The 22,554-nt window shown below is 43.1% G+C and overlaps 1 protein-coding gene across 4 annotated transcripts in view; it reads right to left on the minus strand.

Moving 5' to 3' along the window:
* Nucleotides 1–22,554, minus strand: part of FMN2 (formin 2) — a 389,598-nt gene that overhangs the window by 346,708 nt on the left and 20,336 nt on the right. For all 4 annotated transcript variants that reach the window (XM_054660803.2, XM_054660802.2, XM_054660798.2 and 1 more), the window contains exon 2: nt 9,621–9,787. In XM_054660803.2, coding sequence (XP_054516778.1) covers nt 9,621–9,787 — 167 coding nt within the window. The remainder of the gene's footprint in view (nt 1–9,620; nt 9,788–22,554) is intronic.

The following is a 22,554-nucleotide window of genomic DNA, read 5'->3' on the forward strand; positions in this document are numbered from 1 at the left end:
TAACCCTGGATTGAGAACCACTAGACAAGACTGAGGAGTCTGGACTGGAAACCAGTAACAGGCAAACCCAAGAAGGTAATGAAAAGGCCAATGTGATAATCCAAGCCAAACGATGACTGAACCTGAAAGGTGATTTTCCCAATCCTCCCTCATACCGCGACCTTCTAATCTAGCCCTCCATGATCATCTAGAGAGTATTCCACGTCCATCCTGAGCGTAACCCGCTCCACTTCCAAAGCCCATATCACCCAGGGGTATCAGCATCTACCCCTCCTCATCACAGACCCTGACAAACCTCCTTGGTATAGCCTTCACATGTCAAGGACTTTACCACATGGTCCTCTCTCTGCTTCTCAAGGTTGACTCTTCTACATTCTATGGGACATTAAGTCCCAGCCAACACCCTGAGCTTCTCAATTCTAATCACAACGAGCCTACCTCTCCACCACGGACTGGTCTTTGGAATGAGTAGAACACCTCCACCTCTGAAGTCTTAAACACCAATATCCTTCCCTCTGGCCACAACCACCAATGAATTCATTCTCTCTATATTCTCACTACATCTAATTATTCTCCACTGTCCTTAAGAACTTTAATCTTTTGATTGGTCAACTTTCTCTTAATTTATGAGATTTATTTGCTCATGATTTTACCATATAACCTATGGTCTATGCCAGCAATATCAGTTCCCTTGCCCTTGAGGTATAGCCTCCATAAAGTCCCAAATAATCACAAATTCTAGATGTCAAAAGAGAATGATCATTCTCTCTGAAATCTGTTCCGTCTTTAGTATTCTAACTCTTTAGTACAGTATCCCAGAAATGTGAACCAGAAACTCAAAGAAATCATCTACTCCACTTCCTCACATCCAATCAAATGGCAAGTCCTGTCAGTTCTAAATCCTAAAGATTCCCTATAGCTGGCTCTTTCCAATCCCACTGCCTCTGTTTCAGTTCAGACACTCTTCTGATCACTCAGATGCTAATTTTAGTTTTCTTCAATCCATTCTCCAATCTGCCACCACAGTGATATTTTACAAATGCCAATCTGTTTATGGCTTAACTACTCAAAATTATTCAAAAGCACCCCCAGGTTGTCTTTGTTTACATCCCTGGTCTCCTTTCTACGCATCATTCTCCCAATTTATACTCCGGAAATACTTAGAAACTGTGCTCACAGGCACCCCTGTGCCTTTCTATGTGCTGCCCAGTATACAGACTTTTTTTTTTTCTTTTTGAGACAGAGTCTCGCTCTGCTGCCCAGGCTGCAGTGCAATAGTGCGATCTTGGCTCACTGCAACCTCCGCCTCCTGGGTTCAAGCGATTCTCATGCCTCAGTCTCCTGAGTAGCTGGGATTACAGCCATGTGTCAAGACACCCAGCTAATTTTGTATTTTTAGTAGAGGCAGGGGTTTCACCATGTTGGTCAGGCTGGTCTCGAACTCCTGACCTCAGGTGATCTGCCCACCTCAGCCTCCCAAAGTGCTGGGATTACAGGCGTGTGAGCCACCGCACCCAACCTACAGACTTCTTTCATGGCTGTTCCCCACAGCAAACTCCTACGCATTCCTCAGGTCTTGCCCCAGGTGTTATCTCCTGAGTTATCAAGGAGACCCAGTTAAAAACCTTCCCCTTTGCTCCTTGTATTATATCTCCACCTGGAGCCTAAACACGATTGTGACCCATGGTAACAGGCAAAGGGCATTGAACACTTACTATATGCCTGTAGTGTGCAAAATGCTTTATTCGTATCCATACTTTCCTCTCACTCAGAAACTACTATATTTATTCCTCATTTTACCCAAGAAGAAATAAACTTTCAGAAATCTAGGCATTTACCTAAGCTTGCAGCATAGTTGAGAAATCCTGGACACTTTGACTGTGGAGCCCACTTCAACCACTAAGTTCCAATAATTTACTTCCGTGTGTTTATTTCTTTAAAGTGAATCGTAAGCCAGTTCAGGATAGAACCTTTCTTTTCATCTTTGTGTTCCTAATAACAGGAACACAAAGGGGATAGGTGTTGTAAGGGAAAGGGGGAGCTGAGAAATACAAGCGGAAGTCATAATTAAATACGAAGAACCTGACCTAAATTAGAAGAGAAAGAATTTAAGAATTCCATGAAATGGCAATAATGAGCTGAAAAATAAAAAATATTGAGAATACAGGGGGAAAAGCTATGTTTCTTCACCCAAAAAAGAAAGAGGCAGTCGAAAACTTTGCTGTGCTGGATGGGAGTTCCCTGTATAAGAAAAGGATAAGCCAAATGTAAACTAAACTAAATATGGGATACTTTTGAGCAAGTGATTGTTTACTAAAAACATAGAATTCAGCCGGGAGTGGTGGCTCACACCTGTAATCCCAGCATTTTGGAAGGCTGAGGCAGGTGGATCTCTTGAGGTCACAAGTAAGAGACCAGCCTGACCAACACAGCGCAACCCTGTTTCTACTAAAAATACAAAAAATTAGCCGGTCGTGGTAGCATCCATCTGTAATCCCAGCTACTCAGTAGGGTGAGGCAGGAGAATAGCCTGAACCCAGGAGGCGAAGTTTGCAGTGAGCTGAGATTACGCCATTGCCCTCCAGCCTGGGTGACTAAGTGAGACTCTTTCTCAAAAATAAATAAATAAATAAATAAATAAATGAATAAATGAATAAATAAATAAAACCACAAAATTCTTTTGAACTTGACCCAGGAAAACCCTTGTTTGAGTGGCCTGGGGGTTGCGATATTGGAATACTGAAAAGGAAACAAAATCAGAATATATCTGCCTCTGCAGTGCAATATTCACACAGCATCCATATGTTTTTCAACTTATAGATAAACTATTAACCTTAAAAGTATACCCTAAACATAAAAGTGTATCTGGTAGAAGCTGGGAGGTAAACAGGGCTCAGACTAAATGAAGGCAAAAGTAGAGACACTAATAGTGTAACTATTACACAGTGAGTGGGGTGGCAAGAGATATGATCTGAATTTGATGAAACAATATCAAAAAATCATAAGCATATTATTTAAAATTCAAAGAAGTATTATGAAAGAGAAACTCAAAATAGCAATATTAATTATATTAGAAGGAATAGGGAGAGACAAGGAAGGAGTATAAAGGAGCTAAATCCTCATGCGTGACCGCCAGAAGGCAAGAGCAATGTCAATAATGGTGGCTGGGCGTGGTGGCTCACGCGTGTAATTCCAGCACTTTGGGAGGCTGAGGTGGGTGGATCACTTGAGGTCAGGAGTTCGAGACCAGCTTGGGCAACATGGCCAAACCCCATCTCTACTAAAAATACAAAAATTAGCTGGCCATGGTGGTATGTGCCTATAGTCCCAGCTACTCAGGAGGCTGAGGCAGAAGAATTGCATGAACCTGGGAGGCGGAGGCTGCAGTGAGTAGAGATCACACCACTGTACTCCAGCCTGGGTGACAGAGACTCCATCTCAAAAAAAAAAAAAAAAAAAGGCATCAGCCGGCATTAACATACAGCAAGTCCACACAGCTTATATAAATTTTGGTAAACAAAATCATCAGCTAAAATAATTGTTAAAGTTGGTCTGAAAAAATTAAGTATCATCTTAATACCATCTTTAAAATAAAAACAACTTTGAAAGTTGATACTGTACACAACGTTTCAAAAATAAATATACAGCAAAAAATATATATGTATATCTATATTCTCTTAGAGCTGAAAGATGTGGCAAGGCTTTTGTTGCTTCTCAGGAAAAGATCTGTGTGGGCTTGACTAAATAGCATTAAAATGTTTTTCCTGCTCTGGAAAAAAAAATGAATTCAAGGCTGCGCTAGGTGGCTCACACCTATAATCCCAGCACTTTGGGAGGCCAAAGCAGGTGGATCACCTGAGGTCAGGAGTTCAAGACCAGGCTGGCCAACATGGTAAAACCTCATCACTACTAAAAATACAAAAATTAGCTTGGCATGGTGGCGCCTACCTATAATCCCAGCTACTTAGGAGGCTGAGGCAGGTGAATCCCTTGAACCCAAGAAGCGGAGGTTGCAGTAAGCCAAGATTGCGCCACTGCACTCCAGCCTGGGCAGCATAATGAGACTCTGTCTCAAAAAAGAAAAAAAAATGAATTCAAATGCAAATAATAATTTCTGTTTGTCCACTTAAGTCTTCTTTTTGTCTACGGTAACAATGAGTAGAACATATTTCATTAGTTTTCCGGGACTGGCTGCTGTTGGTTTTGATTAACGGCTTCATCTTTCAACAGGTTCAAGATCTTGTTTCTTGGGTTTCTTTTTAACCTGAATTTTTATGTCTTCCTTGTCTTTAATTTTAGCTTCGCTCACATATTCATCCAAACCGATGTCCATTTACATACATATCAAGGAGCTCTTGCCCATCTGGTGAGCATGGGATCACCACATGTTTAGCAAAATCAGCAGATCTGCCAAACCCAAACAAGTCCAGCAATCAAAAACATGCATCCAAAAATATCCTGCTAGGCAGACGTTTAAAGATAAGCTCATGAAGGATTAAGTAGATTTAGAATCACCTACCCCTACAAAAATGCTTGGGCCAAGTAAACTTGCTTAACTCTTGGTGATGTAAGTAGATCATATAATATATGCCACAGTTAGGATTAAAGAAATCCTAGAAGAGCTTGTTAATGAATAATCAACAATTATGTAAGATAAGTGTGGTTGGCTGGAAAATATGCATATGACCCAGAAAAAGGGATCTCATTTGGAAAATGGCATGAGAGAAATGACTAGAGTAGGTTCCAAATACACAAAGAAGCCTAGCCTCAGACCACTGAAATATACCACGATCTACAAGTCAACAATATAATCTGCCAAGTAGCAAGCATTAGTATGATCCCTGTTTTCTCTTGCTAGCAGTTCTATCCTTATATCCTCCTCCCAAAATGCAGCTGTCTTCTCTACCTCAGTGAATGGCACAACCATCCACCCAGCTGCTTCAAACGAAGAAGTCATCCTTGATTTCCTTGTGTTCTCTTGTCGCCATGTCTGCCCCACCAGAAGTCCCATCAGCCATACCTCCAGAATCCACCCCAACCTACTAACTGGTCTTCATCTCCCCTGTCACCGTCCTGCCCCAACCTACAGCCACCATCTAGAACTAAACTACTGCCATATCCCACCTGCCTTCCTGCTTCTACTTCTGCGCCTGCCTACACTCAATCATTCAAAGAGCAGGCTGGGGGCCGGGCATGGTGGCTTATGCCTATAATCCCAGCACTTTGGGAGGCCAAGGCAGGAGGACTGCTTGACCCAAGGAGTTCAAGACCAACTTGGGACAACACAGTGAGACCCTGTCTATAACAACAACTTAAAAAATTAGCTGGGCATGGTGGCTCATGCCTGTAGTCCCAGCTACTTGGAAGGGTGAGGTGGAAGGATCGCTTGAGCCCAGGAGATCGAGACTGCAGTGAGCCGTGATTGCGCTACTACTCTCCAACCTGGGCAACACAGCAAGACCCTGTCTCAAAAACAACCACCACCACAACAAGCAAACCAAGACCAGGCCAGGTGATCCACATGAAATATAAGGCAAATATGTTCTTCCCCTGCATAAAACCTCCCAAAAGCTCCCATTAAAAAAAAAAAAAAAAAAAAGCCAGGTATGGTGGCTCATGCCTGTAATCCTAGCACTTTAAGAGGCCGACGTAGCAGATCACTTGAGGTCAGGAGTTCAAGACCAGCCTGGCCAACATGGCGAAACCCTGTCTCTATTAAAAATACAAAAACTAGCTAGAAATTGCTTGAACCCAGGAGGCGGAGGATGCAGTGAGCCAAGATCATGCCTCTGATCTTGCTCCAGCCTAGGCAATAGAGCGAGACTCCGTTTCAAAAAAAAAAAAAAAGCCATATTCCTTCCACGGCTTTCCAGACCCTGCCTGTGCTGTGGCCTGAGCCCTTGCTGTCCTCATCTCCTGAAGCCCCAGCTTCCTCTGAGTCATGTCTGTGCTCTTCCAAGGCCCTTTGGACTTGCCCTGGGAGCTGCCTGGAATGGCCTTCCCACAGACCCCATCTCACAGGCTCCCCTCTGCGCTCATCCTACCCCCACGCCATTCACTCCATCCTGTTGGTCCTGTGTTCCTTCATATCACTTATTAGAATCTGAGAGCAATTAATTAGCCTATGCATTTTGAAAAAAAATCTGTCTCTCTCCATTTTGAATAGGAAACACATTTCAACAGAACACATTCTCTTACTCACTAACACATCTCCAGAGCCTAAAACACTGCCTGGCTTCTAGAATGAATATATTTGGTAAAAATCTGTGAATGAATTAACAGCATCCCTCAAAGCCATCTTTGTCTTTTAAAGTTCTTGACATCTTAATCGTGTTAAAATGTAAGAGAAAATGTGAAGTCTTTTCATACTTTCTATAACACTCGATAAAGCAAAATGTTAGGCCCTAAAATTGTATAAAATAACATAAAACAAAATCAGAAGGGTTGAGTCAAGTAGGCTAATACATAAACTACATCAGTGAAGAGCCCCAAACTGAAGATCTTTATTGCGGTAATTGCATACATAAGTGCAAAGATGAGAACGGAGAGGATAAGGAGGTGGGGGAGAGGAACCCATCAGGGAAGGGAACAAAGTGGGGGGGGGAGGTAGGAAGGGTGCCAGTTATGACATTATTCCCACAGCATGTTCTGTCTCGAAGGGCAACTGACCTCAAGAGGATTGTTAGTTAGAAATGTCCCCAAGAGCTATTTTCTGGAAATCAGCAGAGAGACTAATTATCGAAAATTTCTCTCCCCATAGATAAGCACATTCTTCCTCATCCCTCATTGACACCCCAGTCCTCAGAACCCCCCGTATTGTTATATCGTCACCCTCTCTGGTTTTCAAGAAACTCCTTGACTGCGCATCCAATAAACGCATAGTTCTGTTACTGAGCTGCTATTTAAGTATAGGGCATAACATTTCATACAAGAGTATCTTTAATTTTCTTGTTTTACGTTCACTTTGATGGGGGAGTAGAGAGGTTGTACAGAGCCAATGAATAAAGGAAGGCCAAACGCAATCACCCCAAGTTGAAGGAAAGAAATTCCCGATTCTGAGGAAATGCCTTCACACAACATTAAGGGATTTTATTCCTCTGTTGTTTTTCATGCTCAATGCCACACCCAGCTGCCCTCCAAAATAAGATGACGGGGAAGAGTTACTAGTCTCTAACACAAGGATGGAGTGAAGTGAGTATAAGAAACAACCAGGTTAGTTGATTTTAAAAAAAAAGAGAGAAAGAAATAGGATTACCCTATTCTTTTCTGTTTATCCAATTCTACATTTATCTACTGGCAAGACTGTTCACTTCTGGGCTTTAAGGGAGGAAAATGCCGTTAACTTGGGAACAGTTTGAATCAAAAAGCAAGTGCTAGACATGGCTAGTGTTTGCCTTTGCCTGCACTATACTAATTATAGTTCCAACTTGCCAAATCAATATATCTTCTAGAACTGAGCTCTATAACATTTAACACACCATCATTCTAGCGTTCTGCCTCTACAATAACACAGACCTGTCATACAAGAGAAGGGAGGAAAACATTTAAGTTATACATTTTTTCCCATAAGAGAAAGAGATCTACCTAGCAGCGATTAGCTGCAATGTCATTTTAAAAAATTGCAGCAGGAAAAATGTAAACAAATCTCAGGAAGGAAACTTCACAAGTCACAGCAAAACATGGGGAATTTTCTTTCAAATGGGAAGCATCAAGAATCAAGAAGATCTCTGAATATTTTATGTGATTTATTTTCTTAATACTAAAGGAAGATTGAGGAAGACTGCAGGCTGTAATGGGTAAAGAAGAGGAAGCAAAGTGAACAGGCAGATATAGACACTTTATTATTTATTATCGTATCTTGACCTCAGCTGGGGCTTTGTCATTGTCTTTAAAGCTCATCATTATTTTATTCCTATATATCGAAGAAGGCTGATAAGAGAGCACTGTTGGCAGCAACAAAACAAAGTAACTAACCCATATGATGAAAAACCACGGCCGGGCGCAGTGGCTCACGCCTGTAATCCCAGCACTTTGGGGGGCCGGGGCAGGTGGATCACGAGGTCAGGAGTTCAAGAACAGCCTGAACAACATGGTGAAACCCCGTCTCTACTAAAAATACAAAAATTAGCCGGGCATAGTGGTGCGCACCTGTAATCCCAGTTACTCAAGAGGCTGAGGCAGGAGAATCGCTTGAACTCGGGAGGTGGAGGTTGCAGTGTGTCAAGATAGTGCCACTGCACTCCAGCCTGGGGAACAGAGTGAGACTACGTTTCAAAAAAAAAAGAAAAATCATTATCCTCAACTAAAAATCCTGGGCTCTGCACAAGTGAGCCAACCTTCAATTTTGTTATGAGAATTTCATCCATGAGAATTCTTACACATCTGGGTTTTAGAGGTGTACTCATCCCAACCAACGCCACACACATACCACACACCTGAGAATGATTGGCAATACTCTGCCTTGACAATGAGAATCCAGCTGTGCTCATATTCGTTATGAATTGTGAATATGCCTGGTGAATTACTGTTGTACAGTATTAACTCTCTTGGTGAATGGGAGCTGGGGATGAAGCAGACAACGCTGCTTCACGTCCGTACTTCACACATACGTGAGTTAGGAACGCACAAAATAGCATTGTAGGGCCCGTGGAAACCTCCGGCCCACTGGGAAGAATAACTGTGCTCCGGGGAGCTGCTTCTGAAGGAATGCCTACGACCAGCCAAGTCATACATATGGACTTACAGCCACTTTAGAATCATCGCTGATTACAGGGTCTTGAAGAGGTATTTGTACTCATGTTCATAGCAGCATTATTCACTCATTATGAACCCATATTCACAGCAGCATTATGGCGAAAGGTGGAAACAACCCACATGTCCATTGATGGACGAACGGATAAACAAAATGCAACATATACATACAATGGAATATTATTCAGCCTTAAAAGGGAAGGACATTCTGACACATGCTCCAACATGGATGAATCTCAAGGACATTATGCTAAGTGAAATAAGCCAGAAACAAAAAGGACAAATACTGTATAATTCCACTTATATGAGCTACCTAGCGTAGTCAGATTCATAGAGACAGAAAGAGAATGGTGGTTGCCAGGGGCTTGGGGAAAGAGGAGGATGGGGAGTTGTTGTTTAATGGGTACAGGGTTTATTTTGGATGATAAAAAAGAGTTCTAAAGATGGATGGTGGTGGTGGATGCACAACCACGTCAATGTATTTGATGCCACTAAGCGGTACATTTAAAAATGGTTACAATGATAAATTTTATGTTGTCTGTATTTTACAATTAAAAATAATTTAGAAATCAATTTTTAAAATCATCGTTGATTAAAGCAGGTTAGAGAACTCTTGAGTGACCATCTGTCAAGAAAAGGAGGTTTGGCAAATGTACTTAATACGCTAGTTTTTTTTCTTTCTTTTTTTTTTTTTTTTTTTTTTTTTTTAGTGTACAAACAGACATCCTGAGCTGTTGAGCAGCTAAGGAAAAAAAATGCTTGAATCACATGTTGTTTTTAGATTATAGGGTGACTGGGCAGATACACATCGTAGCTGCTATTTCCACAGCAAATCTGCCTCACGGACAGAAGTGAATTCTCCTACTTACATCAAACGAAGCTGCATTCGTCTGGGCATTCTGATTACACGGTTCCCTGAAGCAATCACTAAAAGGAAGGAGAAGACCCATGGCAATGATCCGGGAGCAAAACTTCTCTGCTTCTTCTGGAGGCCCGTTCTCCTGCTGGCTGAACAGCTTCTCCAACAGCGTTCGCCCTGCAGATGAAACACAGTCATTAAGAGGGAGCACTGCCAATCACCTGGCTCTGAACTCGCCAGGGGACAGCGGCTGGGTAAACACTGCCAGGGAACAACACCGTTTCCAAGGCTACTGACAGCGCAGAAAGGAGCCTCTCAAGCTAGGAGAAAAGCTCTGTAGTCTGAGGCCAGAGTTGCCACATAAAAAACTGCAGAACTGGTTTGCTCTCTCATCCCCCTAAATACCTCCTGCCTCAAAAGACAACAGGCGAAGTTATGGGCTATACAGCTTCCATCTAAGATTTTTAATTCAGATAGGGTCTTGCTATGTTGCCCAGGCTGGCCTTGAACTCTTGGGCTCAAGCAATCCCCCCACCTAAGCCTCCTGAGGGGCTAGATTTATAGGTGTGAGCCACCACGCCCAGCTCAGATTTTTTTTCTTTAATAGACATGAGGTCTCACTATGTTGCTAAAGCTTACCTCAAACTCCTGGGCTCAAGCCATCCTCCTGCCTCAGCCTCCCAAGTAGCTAGAGCTACTGGCACACACCACCTCACTCAGCTCCCTTTTGGATTTAATTGGTAAATCCAATTTTGGATTTAAATTTGGATCCAAGGCCAGACATGGTGGCTCACACCTGTAATCCCAGCACTTTGGGAGGCTGAGGCAGGTGGATCACCTGAGGTCAGGAGTTCAAGACCAGCCTGGCCAACATGGCAAAACCCCGTCTCTATTAAAAATACAAAAAATAGCCAGGCGTGGTGGTGGGCTCCTTAATCCCAGTTACTTGGGAGGCTGAGGCAAGAGAATTGCTTGAACCTGGGTGGCGGAGCTTGAAGCTGGGTGGCGGAGGTTGCAGTGAGCCGAGATCGCACCATTGCACTCTAGCCTGGGAGACAAGAGCGAAACTCCATCTCAAATAAATAAATAAATAAATAAATAAATAATTAACCAGCCGTGGTGGTGGGTGCCTATAATCCCAGCTACTCAGGAGGCTGAGACAGGAGAATCGCTTGAACCCAGGAGGCAGAGGTTGCAGTGAGCCGCGATCACGCCATTGCACTCCGGCCTGGGCAACAAGAGTGAACCTCTGTCTCAAAAAATAATAAATAAATAAATAAATTTTGGATCCAAAAGGCTAAACCGCTTGAATTTAATTGCAGATGGTTCTCGAAGGAAGCAGTTCGTAACGCATCATGCCGCCATTTAGACTCAGAAATATCAGTGACTGACATTCACAGTGTCCATCATGGCGGGGACAGAGAATGAAGAGACAGAGGCAGGCAAAGGCACCAACCCACAAGAAGTGAAGAGAGCTGGCCAGCAAAATAAAAATAAGTCACCCAGAAAAGGGATAAAAATTCACATTTCTCTCAGATGCTCCTCAGAAATATAACTCTAGCATAGGTCTGAACTTAAGGACTTTTTTTTTTTTTTTTTACTATTTCCCTAAAAAAAGGCAAGAGAGGCATAATAAGAAGACACTGGGCCAGGCGCAGTGGCTCACCCCCGTAATCCCAGCACTTTGGGAGGCCGAGGCTGGCGGATCACGAGGTCAGGAGATCAAGACCATCCTGGTTAACACGGTGAAACCCCGTCTCTACTAAAAATACAAAAAACAAAACAAAAAAAATTAGCCAGGCTTGCTGGCCGGCGCCTGTAGTCCCAGCTACTTGGGAGGCTGAGGCAAGAGAATCACTTGAACCCGGGAGACGGAGCTTGCAGTGAGCCAAGATCGCGCCACTGCACTCCAGCCTAGCGACAGAGCAAGACTCCGTCTCAAAAAATAAAAATAAAAATAAAAAAAATAAGACACTGGCTGAGGATCCTAGAGGGCCGGGTCCACCTAGCCCAGGGGTTCTCAATCTTGGCTGAAACTGAGGATCACCTGGGGAGAACAGAATTGCTGGAAGCCGGGCTCAGGCATCAGTTTTCTACTGGTTGTCAGTTGGTTCTAATGTTAGCGAGAGTGCAGAGTCATAGCTATAGGCCTTAATTTTTTCTGACACATTTTTTTTCTTTTGAGATAGACTTTCGCTGTCACCCATGCAGTGGCGCGGTCTCGGCTCACTGCAACCTCCGCCTCCCGGGTTCAAGCGATTCTCCTGCCTCAGCCTCCCAAGTAGCTGGGACTACAGGCATGCACCACCATGTCCAGCTAATTTTTTTTGTAGTTTTAGTAGAAATGGGGTTTCACCATGTTGGTCAGGCTGGTCTTAAACTCCTGACCTCAAATGATCTGCCTACCTCAGCCTCCCAAAGTGCTGGGATTACAGGCATAAAACACCGTGCCTGGCCTAGCTCTTTAACTTTCAAACATTTATGTAGCTTGTTTTGCATTCACAAACTTTCATCAGAGGAAATGGAAAATCTCTAGGGTCCCTTCCAGGGCCACAATTGCTCCTCCTTCTAATTAGCAGATTCTTTCTTCAAATTTAGATCAACTGTTATCCAGAAAAGTCGTCAGTAATCCCCTTCCATGCTCTTTTGGAACCCTTCATAGTTTCTTTGTGTAATTAATTATTTTATCTAATTAGTTATGCAATCATTCGTTTAAAGTTGACCTTCCTCACTGACATATAAACTTGCTGATGGCCAGCATCTATCTTGCAAACTTGGCCACTTGCACATAAAAAGCATCAATAAATATTTTCAGGATTTCTGAATAAATACAATGCTATGATTCTGTGATAGATTCATTCATATCATAGTCAGAACTGGAAATGATTTATCAGTCTATACCATCAAACTTTTTATGTAAAGGGCCAAATAGTAAGTATTTTAGGCTTTATGAGCCACACGTAAGGTCTCTGTCGCATATTTTTCACTGGTTTAATTTTGTTTTGAGCAATTTTGAACATGTAAAAACCATTCTTAGCTCCAGGCTTTGCAAAACCAGGCCAAGTCTATACTTCAGTTACAATAACTACATTTCAAATGTATAAATGTTCCATTCTACCAGGATACTAGTCATGCAATTGTTATGCCTCTTCCTATTTCTGTCTATAAAACAAAACTAATCTCAAAAGCTGCCTTTGATATTTCGAGTGACAAAGCAGGACACAAGAGGTCTCTCTATTTTCTCCATTTCTTCTGGTCATTAGAGAACATTCCTTGGTCTCCCAGGATTTTTTGGAGGGGAAATGAAAAATTTTTCCCCTATAGAACTTCAGTTTGCCTGCATCTAACTGGAACTAAATATCTAGGAAATGGCATCCCTCAATTCTCAAGTGATTAATTATCATAACAGTATATTGTTGTATTCATGTTACCGAATTACTGAAAATAGCCCTAAGACTAATTCTTTCCTACCACTCAGATAATGTATGTAACAAAAAATAAGGTCAGCAGGATCTTGCATGTGTGTGACTGAAGGTAAATGTGTACGTGCATATCCAGCCAAAAATTATCAAAGGAGTTCCAGAACAGTGTGGAGGATAGAAAATGATGACCTGCTGGAACTCTACTTCCATGAAAGCATATGCCCCGAAATCCTTAATCAAGGATCTCCGTACCACAACCCTATCATCACCCTGGGCCTGGTATTTCCGTGTTTAGCGGTAGTGGGGAAATTATCCTGTGCTTTTAGCAGCATCCTTGGCCATTACTACTGGATGGCGGTAGCACAGCCACCTCGCCCCCAGCTGTAACAGCCCAAAATGTCTCCAGACATTGCCAAATGTCTCCTGGGCCAGGGGGCAAAAATAACCCCAGGCTGAGAACCCCAGGCCCAACCTCTCTCTAAAGAAACTTCACCTCCTTCTTTAGTGATAACTAGGCTTTCCCTTGAGGATATCCTCGCCCTGCAATCGTCTTAGGTGGAGGCACTTTTTTTTTTTTTTTTTTGAGATGGAGTCTCGCCCTGTCGCCTAGGCTGGAGTGCAATGGCATGATCTTGGCTCACTGCAACCTCCGCCTCCCAGGTTCAAGCAATTCTCCTGCCTCAGCCTCCTGAGTAGCCGGGATTACAGGCATGCGCCACCACACCCGGCTAATTTTTTGTATCTTTAGTAGAGAGGAGATTTCACCATGTTGGCCAGGCTGGTCTCGAACTCCTGACCTCATGATCCACCCACCTCAGCCTCCCAAAGTGCTGGGACTCCAGGTGTGAGCCACCACGCCCGGCCAGGTGGAGGCATTTTAAGTCAAATTCTTCACATTTGAGGCAAAAAATGTGGGTAACATCCTTGTTCCCCATGAACACTTCCAGATGATTTATTCTCCTTCAAAACCATGAGCTTTTTTGAAAATTCCTGCCACTGGCTAGACCCTACTATCCCTCCTCCTTTCTGCCATCCACTAACCTCTAGTTATTCCCTCCCCTCGTCATTCACTAAATAAGTCACCTCCTGCCTCACTGCCCCACGTTCCACCTCTACTCCTATCATTCTTAGTGATTTGGACATCCACATGGAGAGCAAACCATTGCTCAGGAGGATACCTCACCCGAGACCTTGATCCCCTTGCCTCCAGCTAACATTTTCTCCACCACAAAACAGTCACCCATTCCCATCTCACAGCCTCATATTGGTCACTATCAGGAACCATACCACCTCCAGAAGATCAATTCCAAAGTTTACTCCAAACTCTCCAGTGGGTTCCCATCACCCTCAGAGTAAAATCAAATCCCTCACTGTGCAGTCCTGATAGGTAAGTTAGCAACAACGAGGAAGGGGGGTCCCAGGTGGGGGAGAACAATCGTTCTGAGAGACTGCTAACCACAAACAACCCGCTTGCACACTATCCTGTTCCCAAACACCTCACTCTGCATGCAGCCCCAGCAGCATCATTTTATTTGCACGGTAGCCCCACAAGCAGGACCCTGTCAAACTTTCCCCCAGCCCCTGTCTCTTGGCAGACAGCCCCTTCTCTGCTGTGCTACCCGTTGCCCTTTGCAACGTACTTACTCTCTAATAAACTTGCATTCTTCACCTCACTACTGTTTCAGTAAATTATTTTATAACCCAAGGCAACAGCCCCAATCAGTCACAACCCCCGCAACACTCACCAGATGCAAGAGCCACCTCCCTACCTCCCACCTCTCACCACTCTTGCCTACTGGCCTTCTCCTCCTCAAACACACTGAGCTCACTCTCACCATGAAGACTTTTGCACTAGAACACTCTTCTTCCGGATACATCAATGACTCCCTCACTCCTTCATCTCATTCAGGTCTCTGGTCAGTGGTCACTTTCACTGAGAGAACTTCCTAATACCCTTTCTGAAGGAGCACACCCCATTACTCTTGTTCCCATTATCCACTTTATTCTTCAGAGAGCTTAGTCCTTGAATTTATGTAAGTCTGTGATCTGTCTCCTGCTCCTGGAGTGTAAACTCCATTTCAGCAATCCCTGCTGTGTGTTTACCACCTTTTACTCAGGACCTCAAGGAGTGGCTGGCAAAGACGGGATAATCAATTAATCTTTTGATCATCAATGAATCTATGTACAAATGCCTGAATGCAGCATCTAACTCCTGAGAACTACCTTCTACTTTTAGGCTCTTACTCTAGAACCCCTTCTACAGCTCCATCCAGCATGCTGACCTTGAATCAGTTGTCCCTACTACTGTTGCACAATCCATCACTCGTGCTGTGTCACTTCCTTCCTCAGCGGCTTAAATTCCATGTTCTATCACTGTAATTACATACTTCAAACACTTCAGCTTTCTTATCCCTCTCTCCCTCCACCACGCTTGTCAGGTGAAACCACAACCTGTTTCGGCGCAGCCATCCACTTTCTCTTTGCCTGCACCTGAACAACTGAACATTGTAAAAGAAAGCCACACAGGTGTTGTCTGTCTTGACTTTCAGCGCACAGCTACATACCTCAAGGAGGCCAACACTGCCGTGGGTTCTCATGTAAGCTTCCACTCCAGTACAATGTTTAAACAATCTTCTCCCCACCTGACCCGTTCTTTCCAATGATGAGATGATATTGTCAAATGATTTACTGAGACAACGGAAGAATCTGAGACAAATTCCAAATATGCAAAAATGCTCACACTTGTCTTCCTCACAATGGAAAGAGGCCCTCTCACAAACAAGAGCAAGTTCTTTCCCTTGTGTTCTGAGCTGAATTCCTTATTGCATGCCAAGATCTCACTTCTTTGGCTATCCCTTCTCTCCTGAAACACAAACACCTCCCTCTTTGCTGGACATTCCCAGTATCACACAAACATGCTTTAAAAAAAAAACCGAAAGAACAAATCCTCCCTTGAGCCACATCACTCTCCGGTCCCAGCTACGATTCCATTTCTTGGCTTCCCTTCACATCAAAACTACTAACCGGAATTAACTACGTTTGCTACCTCTCCCTCCTTGCTCAGTCTTCTCTAATTTGATTTCCATCCCCATGATGTGCCAGAAGCTGCTGGGCAGCATGGTATCAATAACTTTTTTTTTCCTTTTTTTTTTTTTTTAAAGATAAGGTCTCCCTCTGTCACCCAGGCCGGAATGCAGTGGCCCTATCATAACTCACTGCAGCCTCAGATTTCTGGACAAAAGCAATCCTCCTGCTTCAACCTCTCAAAGTGCTGGGACTACATGGGTGAGCCGCCACACCCAGCCAACATTTCTGTCTTCATCCTACTTAGTTTATCTTTCAGAAAAATTTCACTGTTGATTTACTCCTACTCCTTAAAGCATTTTACTCTCAGCTCATGATATTCCCTTCCCCTATTTTCTCTAACTCGCTAGCCATTTTCTCCCAAGTCCCTTTTAATGGCTTCTCTACCCAACACGGCAATGTAGGAGTGCTTCCTGGCTCACCCCACAGCTTATTCTCTCAACTCTTTCTATATTCTCTCCCATAATCTCGCCCAGTCTCTAAATACCCCATTCTTTGAAACCGGGCAGACCTTTGTGAACGCACTAACAGAGTATGGAAGAAGGGGCCCCATACCTGGACAGAATGCATGGGGCAGTTGGGGCAGCTACGTGAAGCCTCCGAAGACAGAGCGGAGCTCCACAAGACTGCTTTCCTGAGATACAGGTCACAAAGACCCACTGATAACACAGGATGTGAAAAAGAAGCTAGCCAAAACCCACCAAAACCAAGATGGTGATGAAAGCGACCTCTGGTTGTCCTCACTGCTCATTATATGCCAAAGATAATCATTAGCATACTAAAGGAATCGTTAGCATGGACCCGCCAGCGCCAGGACAGTTTACAAATGCAATGGCAACATTGCAACAGGAAGTTGCCCTGTATGTTCTTTAAGGGGGAGGAGCCCTCAATTCTGGGAATCTCCTGTCATTTTCCAAAAAAACTCACGAGTAATCCACCCCTTGTTTAGCATATGATCAAGAAATAGCCATAAAAATAGCCAGTCAGAAGCCCTCAGGGCTGCTCCGTCTATGGGGTAGCCACCCTTTTATTCTTTTACTTTCTTAATAAACTTGCTTTCCCTTTGCTCTGTGGTTCCCTCTTGAATTGCTTCCTGAGGGAAGCCAAGAACCCATGTTTTCTCCCAGGCAGAACCCCAGTTTTGGGGTTGGCTCTGTGACAAGACTGTATTGTAATAGCAGGAGGACTGGTGAAAAAGATGAGAATTCAAAGAACCACCAAACCAGCAGGTTTACCAGTTTTGTTCCTCCAGTGTCCCTCAACCTGAACTCAAGGTATCCCAAAACCCAGAAGTGGGCATCAGCACCGACAAGGAAAGCTTTAAGGGGCAATTTGGCAATGTGTGTCAGTGATCTTTAAAAATTCACCCCTTTGACCCAGAAATTCCACTTTATAAAAGCTATTCTAGGTAAATATTCAGAGATATCCTCAGAGTGAGGCATCATGGGAGTATTATGACGACTACATGAGATAATGCATGTCAAGTATTTATCACAGTTCCTGGTACTATAACAAATAGATTATTAATAGTACCAAAATTCAAAGGAACTAAAATGTCCAACAATACAGACATAAATAAAAAAGGATAGCTTTATACACATGACTGCTAACTATACAGCCATTAAAAGCCATGTTATTACAGAAAGAATAATCACTTAATTGATTTAAACATATTAAATATATTTAAAGAAACCAGAAAAATAAAACATCAGCTATCACTGAAGAATGCTAGGGCACTGATAACAGAATAGGAAATAATGAGGCATTTATGCTGCCTTTCTAGAAAGAACTGTATTTCAGGGTAACAACCATACCTAGTGAATAATGTCTTCAATACAGAAAAATTCCAGCCAAAATGTGCAAAAGGAATGATAGAATTGGCCGGGCGCGGTGGCTCACGCCTGTAATCCCAGCACTTTGGGAGGCCGAGGTGGGCAGATCACAAGGTCAAGAGATCGAGACCATCCTGGCCAACATGGTGAAACCCCGTCTCTACTAAAAATACAAAAATTAGCTGGGCATGGTGGTGCATGCCTGTAGTTCCAGCTGCTCTGGAAGCTGAGGCAGGAGAATCACCTGAACCTGGGAAGCGGAGGTTGCAGTGAGCTGAGATCTCGCCATTGCACTCCAGTCTGGCGACAGAGTGAGACTCTGTCTCAAAAAAAAAAAAAAAAAAAAAGAAATGATATAATTAGAAAATCACCATTTTGCAATCCCTAATGAAATAATGGGTTCACTTAAAGAACAGCAAGTGGATGGAAAATCCATTAGAGAAAAGGTCAATTGAAACTCTTGCAAAGAAAGGATCAAGCTGTCAGCCCCAAACCCAGGGATCATTCACAGCTTCAGGACAACTGAGAAAGCCAGACATGGTGGGCCCCTGCTGGGGGTGATCATAAAGTACACAGCATCCCCCATCGAGCTTTCCTGCTGTCCCCCAGCCTCTGGAACAAAAGAAAGGAGAACTCAGCATGAACCAATTCCACTGTCAGATTGCACCTAGCATCCATTCTAGACTATCAGAGAGTTCTGAGGATGGACTAGTTACCAGGTAATATTGAACAACTTATCCTATTTGCTTTCAATATAAAGAATGACATTGTAGCATACTTTAAAAGTCCATTTTTGAGATACATATTTGATATTAAAATAACATGATGTCTGGAGCTTGTTTTAAATTATTTCACAAAAAAGTAGGTGGCATGGGGTAGAAGTGGAAAAAAAGAGTTGATAAAACTATTATGGCATTGAAAATATTGATGATTACTGAAGCTGAGTAATGGATTCATGGGAATTCATTGTAATTCTCTGAGTGTGTATATTCCACTTTCACAATAAAATATCTTAAATCACACTATTAAAAACATTTAATTACATAGAAATATGTGACACAAAAATCATGTGAAAATTCAAGATCACAAAACTAAACAAAGCATGTTCCTGATTTTGCAAAACCAAGAGATACGAACACAGTTTATTAAAGAGTCAAAATCGCTGTGGTGGGAAGGCAAACAGTTTTTGTTATTTCCAGGACACACACTCCAGCTGGACTATACTGAACTCCTTTTCTATTCAAGGAATGTAATTTGACCAGGTCAGGGGGAGTGGACAGAGACATGAACTTTTATTTCTCTTCCTGCATTTGATAATTGAGAATTTAATCAGGAGACACTCACCTACTAAATAGGATTAGGATGCCTTGAATCTAAACTAGGGAGAATGGACTGCCCTGAAGCCTTAAACACAACCTTACTTTTTTTTTTTTTTTTTTTTTTTTTTTGAGACGGAGTCTTGCTCCGTCCCCCAGGCTGGAGTGCAGTGTCGTGATCTCGGCTCACCGCGACCTCCGCCTCCCCGGTTCAAGCGATTCTCCTGCCTCCCGAGTAGCTGGGACCATAGGCATGTGCCACTATGCCTGGCCAATTTTTGTATTTTTAGTAGAGATGGGGTTTCACCATGTTAGCCAGGATGGTCTTGATCTCCTGACCTCAGGCAATCCGCCCACCTCGGCCTCCCAAAGTGCTGGGATTACAGGTGCGCACCACCGTGCCTGGCCACAACCTTACTTCTTAACTGTGCAAACTGGCTGGCTGGGGCCAGGAACCAGAGGCTTCCCGGTTCCCTCTGACACGGGCTTTCACACCCCATGACCACAGTATCCCCCAGTCAAGGTATCCCCCAGTCCCCTCACTCTACTCCTTGGTCAAATCACTGTTCCTAGACAGACATGTCAACCACACCAATAAATGAAAATCATTGGCCCTAGAGTAATTTTAACTTTTTCAAGTGTCCAGCTATTCAAACCTGCATTTTACTTCATATTTGCCTACATTTATTTATTCAACCATATTTCCTGAGCTCTTACTCTTTTCAAAACAGCACTAAGTCAATTTGCCAAAAATCTATCTGCTGAATGAACAGCTCACAAAACACTGCCTGTGGGCAGCAGCCATTTCACAGCAGGAGCTGGTGCCAGCTAGAAGGTCAGTCCCTAAGGCCCGGACCACAGGGTCAGCCAGGGAGGCCTTCAGAAGCACACACTGTCCCAGGGTCACTTATCAGGAAAACGCAAGTGGAATTACCATAAAGGAAGAGTTAGGCTCTGACACTGCCTAGAGAACACACCCCCAGCAGGTGCAGCAACACTGCAACTGGAGAAAATTCTCAAAAGCTGCTAAAATCATCTCTATAGCACAGATTGCTATAAACTTTATAAGTATATAAATGCTAGTTTCTGAGAAATTTATAACTCTATAAAGATAAGGGCAGGAGAGGGGCAAAGTTTCTTGGGCTCTTTATGCTCCCTTTCCTCCCTCCACCCAAATAAAAGACCCAGTGGGAGGGGCCATCTTCCTGTCCTTCAAACCCAGCCTCTAATATCATTTTCTGAACTAGAAAATGCAGGCCTGTCCAGATGCGGTGGCTCACGCCTGTAATCCCAGCACTTTGGGAGGCCGAGGCAGGCAGATCATGAGGTCAAGAGATCGAGACCAACCTGGCCAACAGGGTGAAACCCGGTCTCTACTAAAAATACAAAAATTAGCTGGGTGTGGTGGTGCGTGCCTGTAGTCCCAGCTACTCGGGAGGCTGAGGCAGGAGGAGCGCTTGAACCCAGGAGGTGGAGGTTGCAGTGAGCCGAGATCACACCACTGCACTCTAGCTGGTGACAGAGTGAGACTCCGTCTCAAAAAAAAAAAAAAAAAAAGAAAATGCAGGCCTAAGGATGTTAGGTGTCTTGTCAAAGGTCACGTTATCTTTATCTAGGAAAGGCCCATGTCATTGATCACACATATTACATATTATATACCTAATTATGCAGAACTGAAGAAATCTAGAATAGCATAACCATGAAGAATTCTCTCATTCTTTTATAGGATGGAAAGTGTTCCTTATTTTCTGCCTATTCCTTTCCCCTGAAAACACGTGGACTCTGTACCTTGACTTCATGAAGTACACCTATGTGGGGAGGCATGGGATTGCAGCCATAGCTTAAGCAACAGAAGCTACTTCCTGGATCTCAATCCCGATGTCAGAGGCGTTTGAACCAGAGTGACTCCATCTTGAATAGAGGCTGGGTAAAATGAGACTGAGACCTACTGGGATGCATTCCCAGGAGGTTAAGAAATTCTTAGTCACAGGATGAGTAGGAGGTCGGCGCAAGATACAGGTCATAAAGACCTTGCTGATAAGGCTGATGAGACAGATTGCAGTAAAGAAGCCGGCTAAAACCCACTAAAACCAAGACGGTGACCAGAGTGACCTCTGGTCATCCTCATGTTACACTCCCACCAGTGCCATGACAGTTTACAGATGCCATGGCAACATCAGGGAGTTCCCCTATATGGTCAAAGAAGGGGAGGCATGGATAATTCACCCCTTGTTTAGCATATCATCAAGAAATAACCATAAAAATGGGCAACCAGCAGCCCTCGGTCGGGGCTGCTCTGTCTATGGAGTAGCCTTTCTTTATTCCTTTACTTTCTTAATAAAGTTGCTTTCACTTTACTCTAAGGACTTGCCCTGAATTCTTTCTCGTACAAGATCCAAGAACCCTCTCTTAGGGTCTGGATTGGGACCCCTTTCCGGTAACACTGATGCCTCCATTATGCTAGGTATGGCCTTAGACAGGTTACATAACCCCTGGTAATCCTGTTTCCTCATCTAGAAATTGGAAATAATCATCCTCATTACCTCCGAGGATTACTGTGAAAATTAAATGAAACAATTTTTGTAACAGGCTTAACAGTACCCAATAAATGTTACCTGTTATTATTATGATCAAGATATACTTCAAATACTCTCTACTTGTAAATGTGATTTAAAATGTTGGTTCAACTTAAAAGAAGGAAATCATAAGTTGGATCTAAAAGCATTTGAAATAGTACGGTAATAGGCAAGGTAATCACAGATTCAAATATCTTCATCCATCAAGTTTTGGGGTTTTTTTCTTAAATTTAGTAGATTTTAACAACAAGGTAATATTTAAGACACTGCTTGCTAGAATTCCTAGCCTCAATTTTTTTTTTTAAAAAAGGGCTTGCATATTTGTTTTACTATATTTATTAAATTCACATCAAAAATAATATTCATTAAATGAGAGTTGGGGACTTATTAATCATTAATGTTCTCCAATTATTGCTGTACTAATCCCCTCACGCTCTTCCCACATATTCTTCCACACTGTAGCTAATCAAAAGTGAAGCTTGTAGAATCAGCTTTGCAGTCATACACTAGCTATAAATACTCCTCTTACCTTGAGAAGCAAAACTCACAAGCCTAGATAAACATGGACACTGCAGTTAGGGGGAAAGTTTTTATTCACCATCAAAACAAATGTTGCAATCCTCTTGCACAATGAAGAAGTAAAATCAACTCTCCTTGCACTAGGGTTTTATTGGGCCTGTGACCATTGACACTATAAAAAGTAAAAAATATTTT

The sequence above is a fragment of the Pan troglodytes genome, chromosome 1, assembly GCF_028858775.2.
Source record: "Pan troglodytes isolate AG18354 chromosome 1, NHGRI_mPanTro3-v2.0_pri, whole genome shotgun sequence".
Lineage (NCBI taxonomy): Eukaryota > Metazoa > Chordata > Mammalia > Primates > Hominidae > Pan > Pan troglodytes.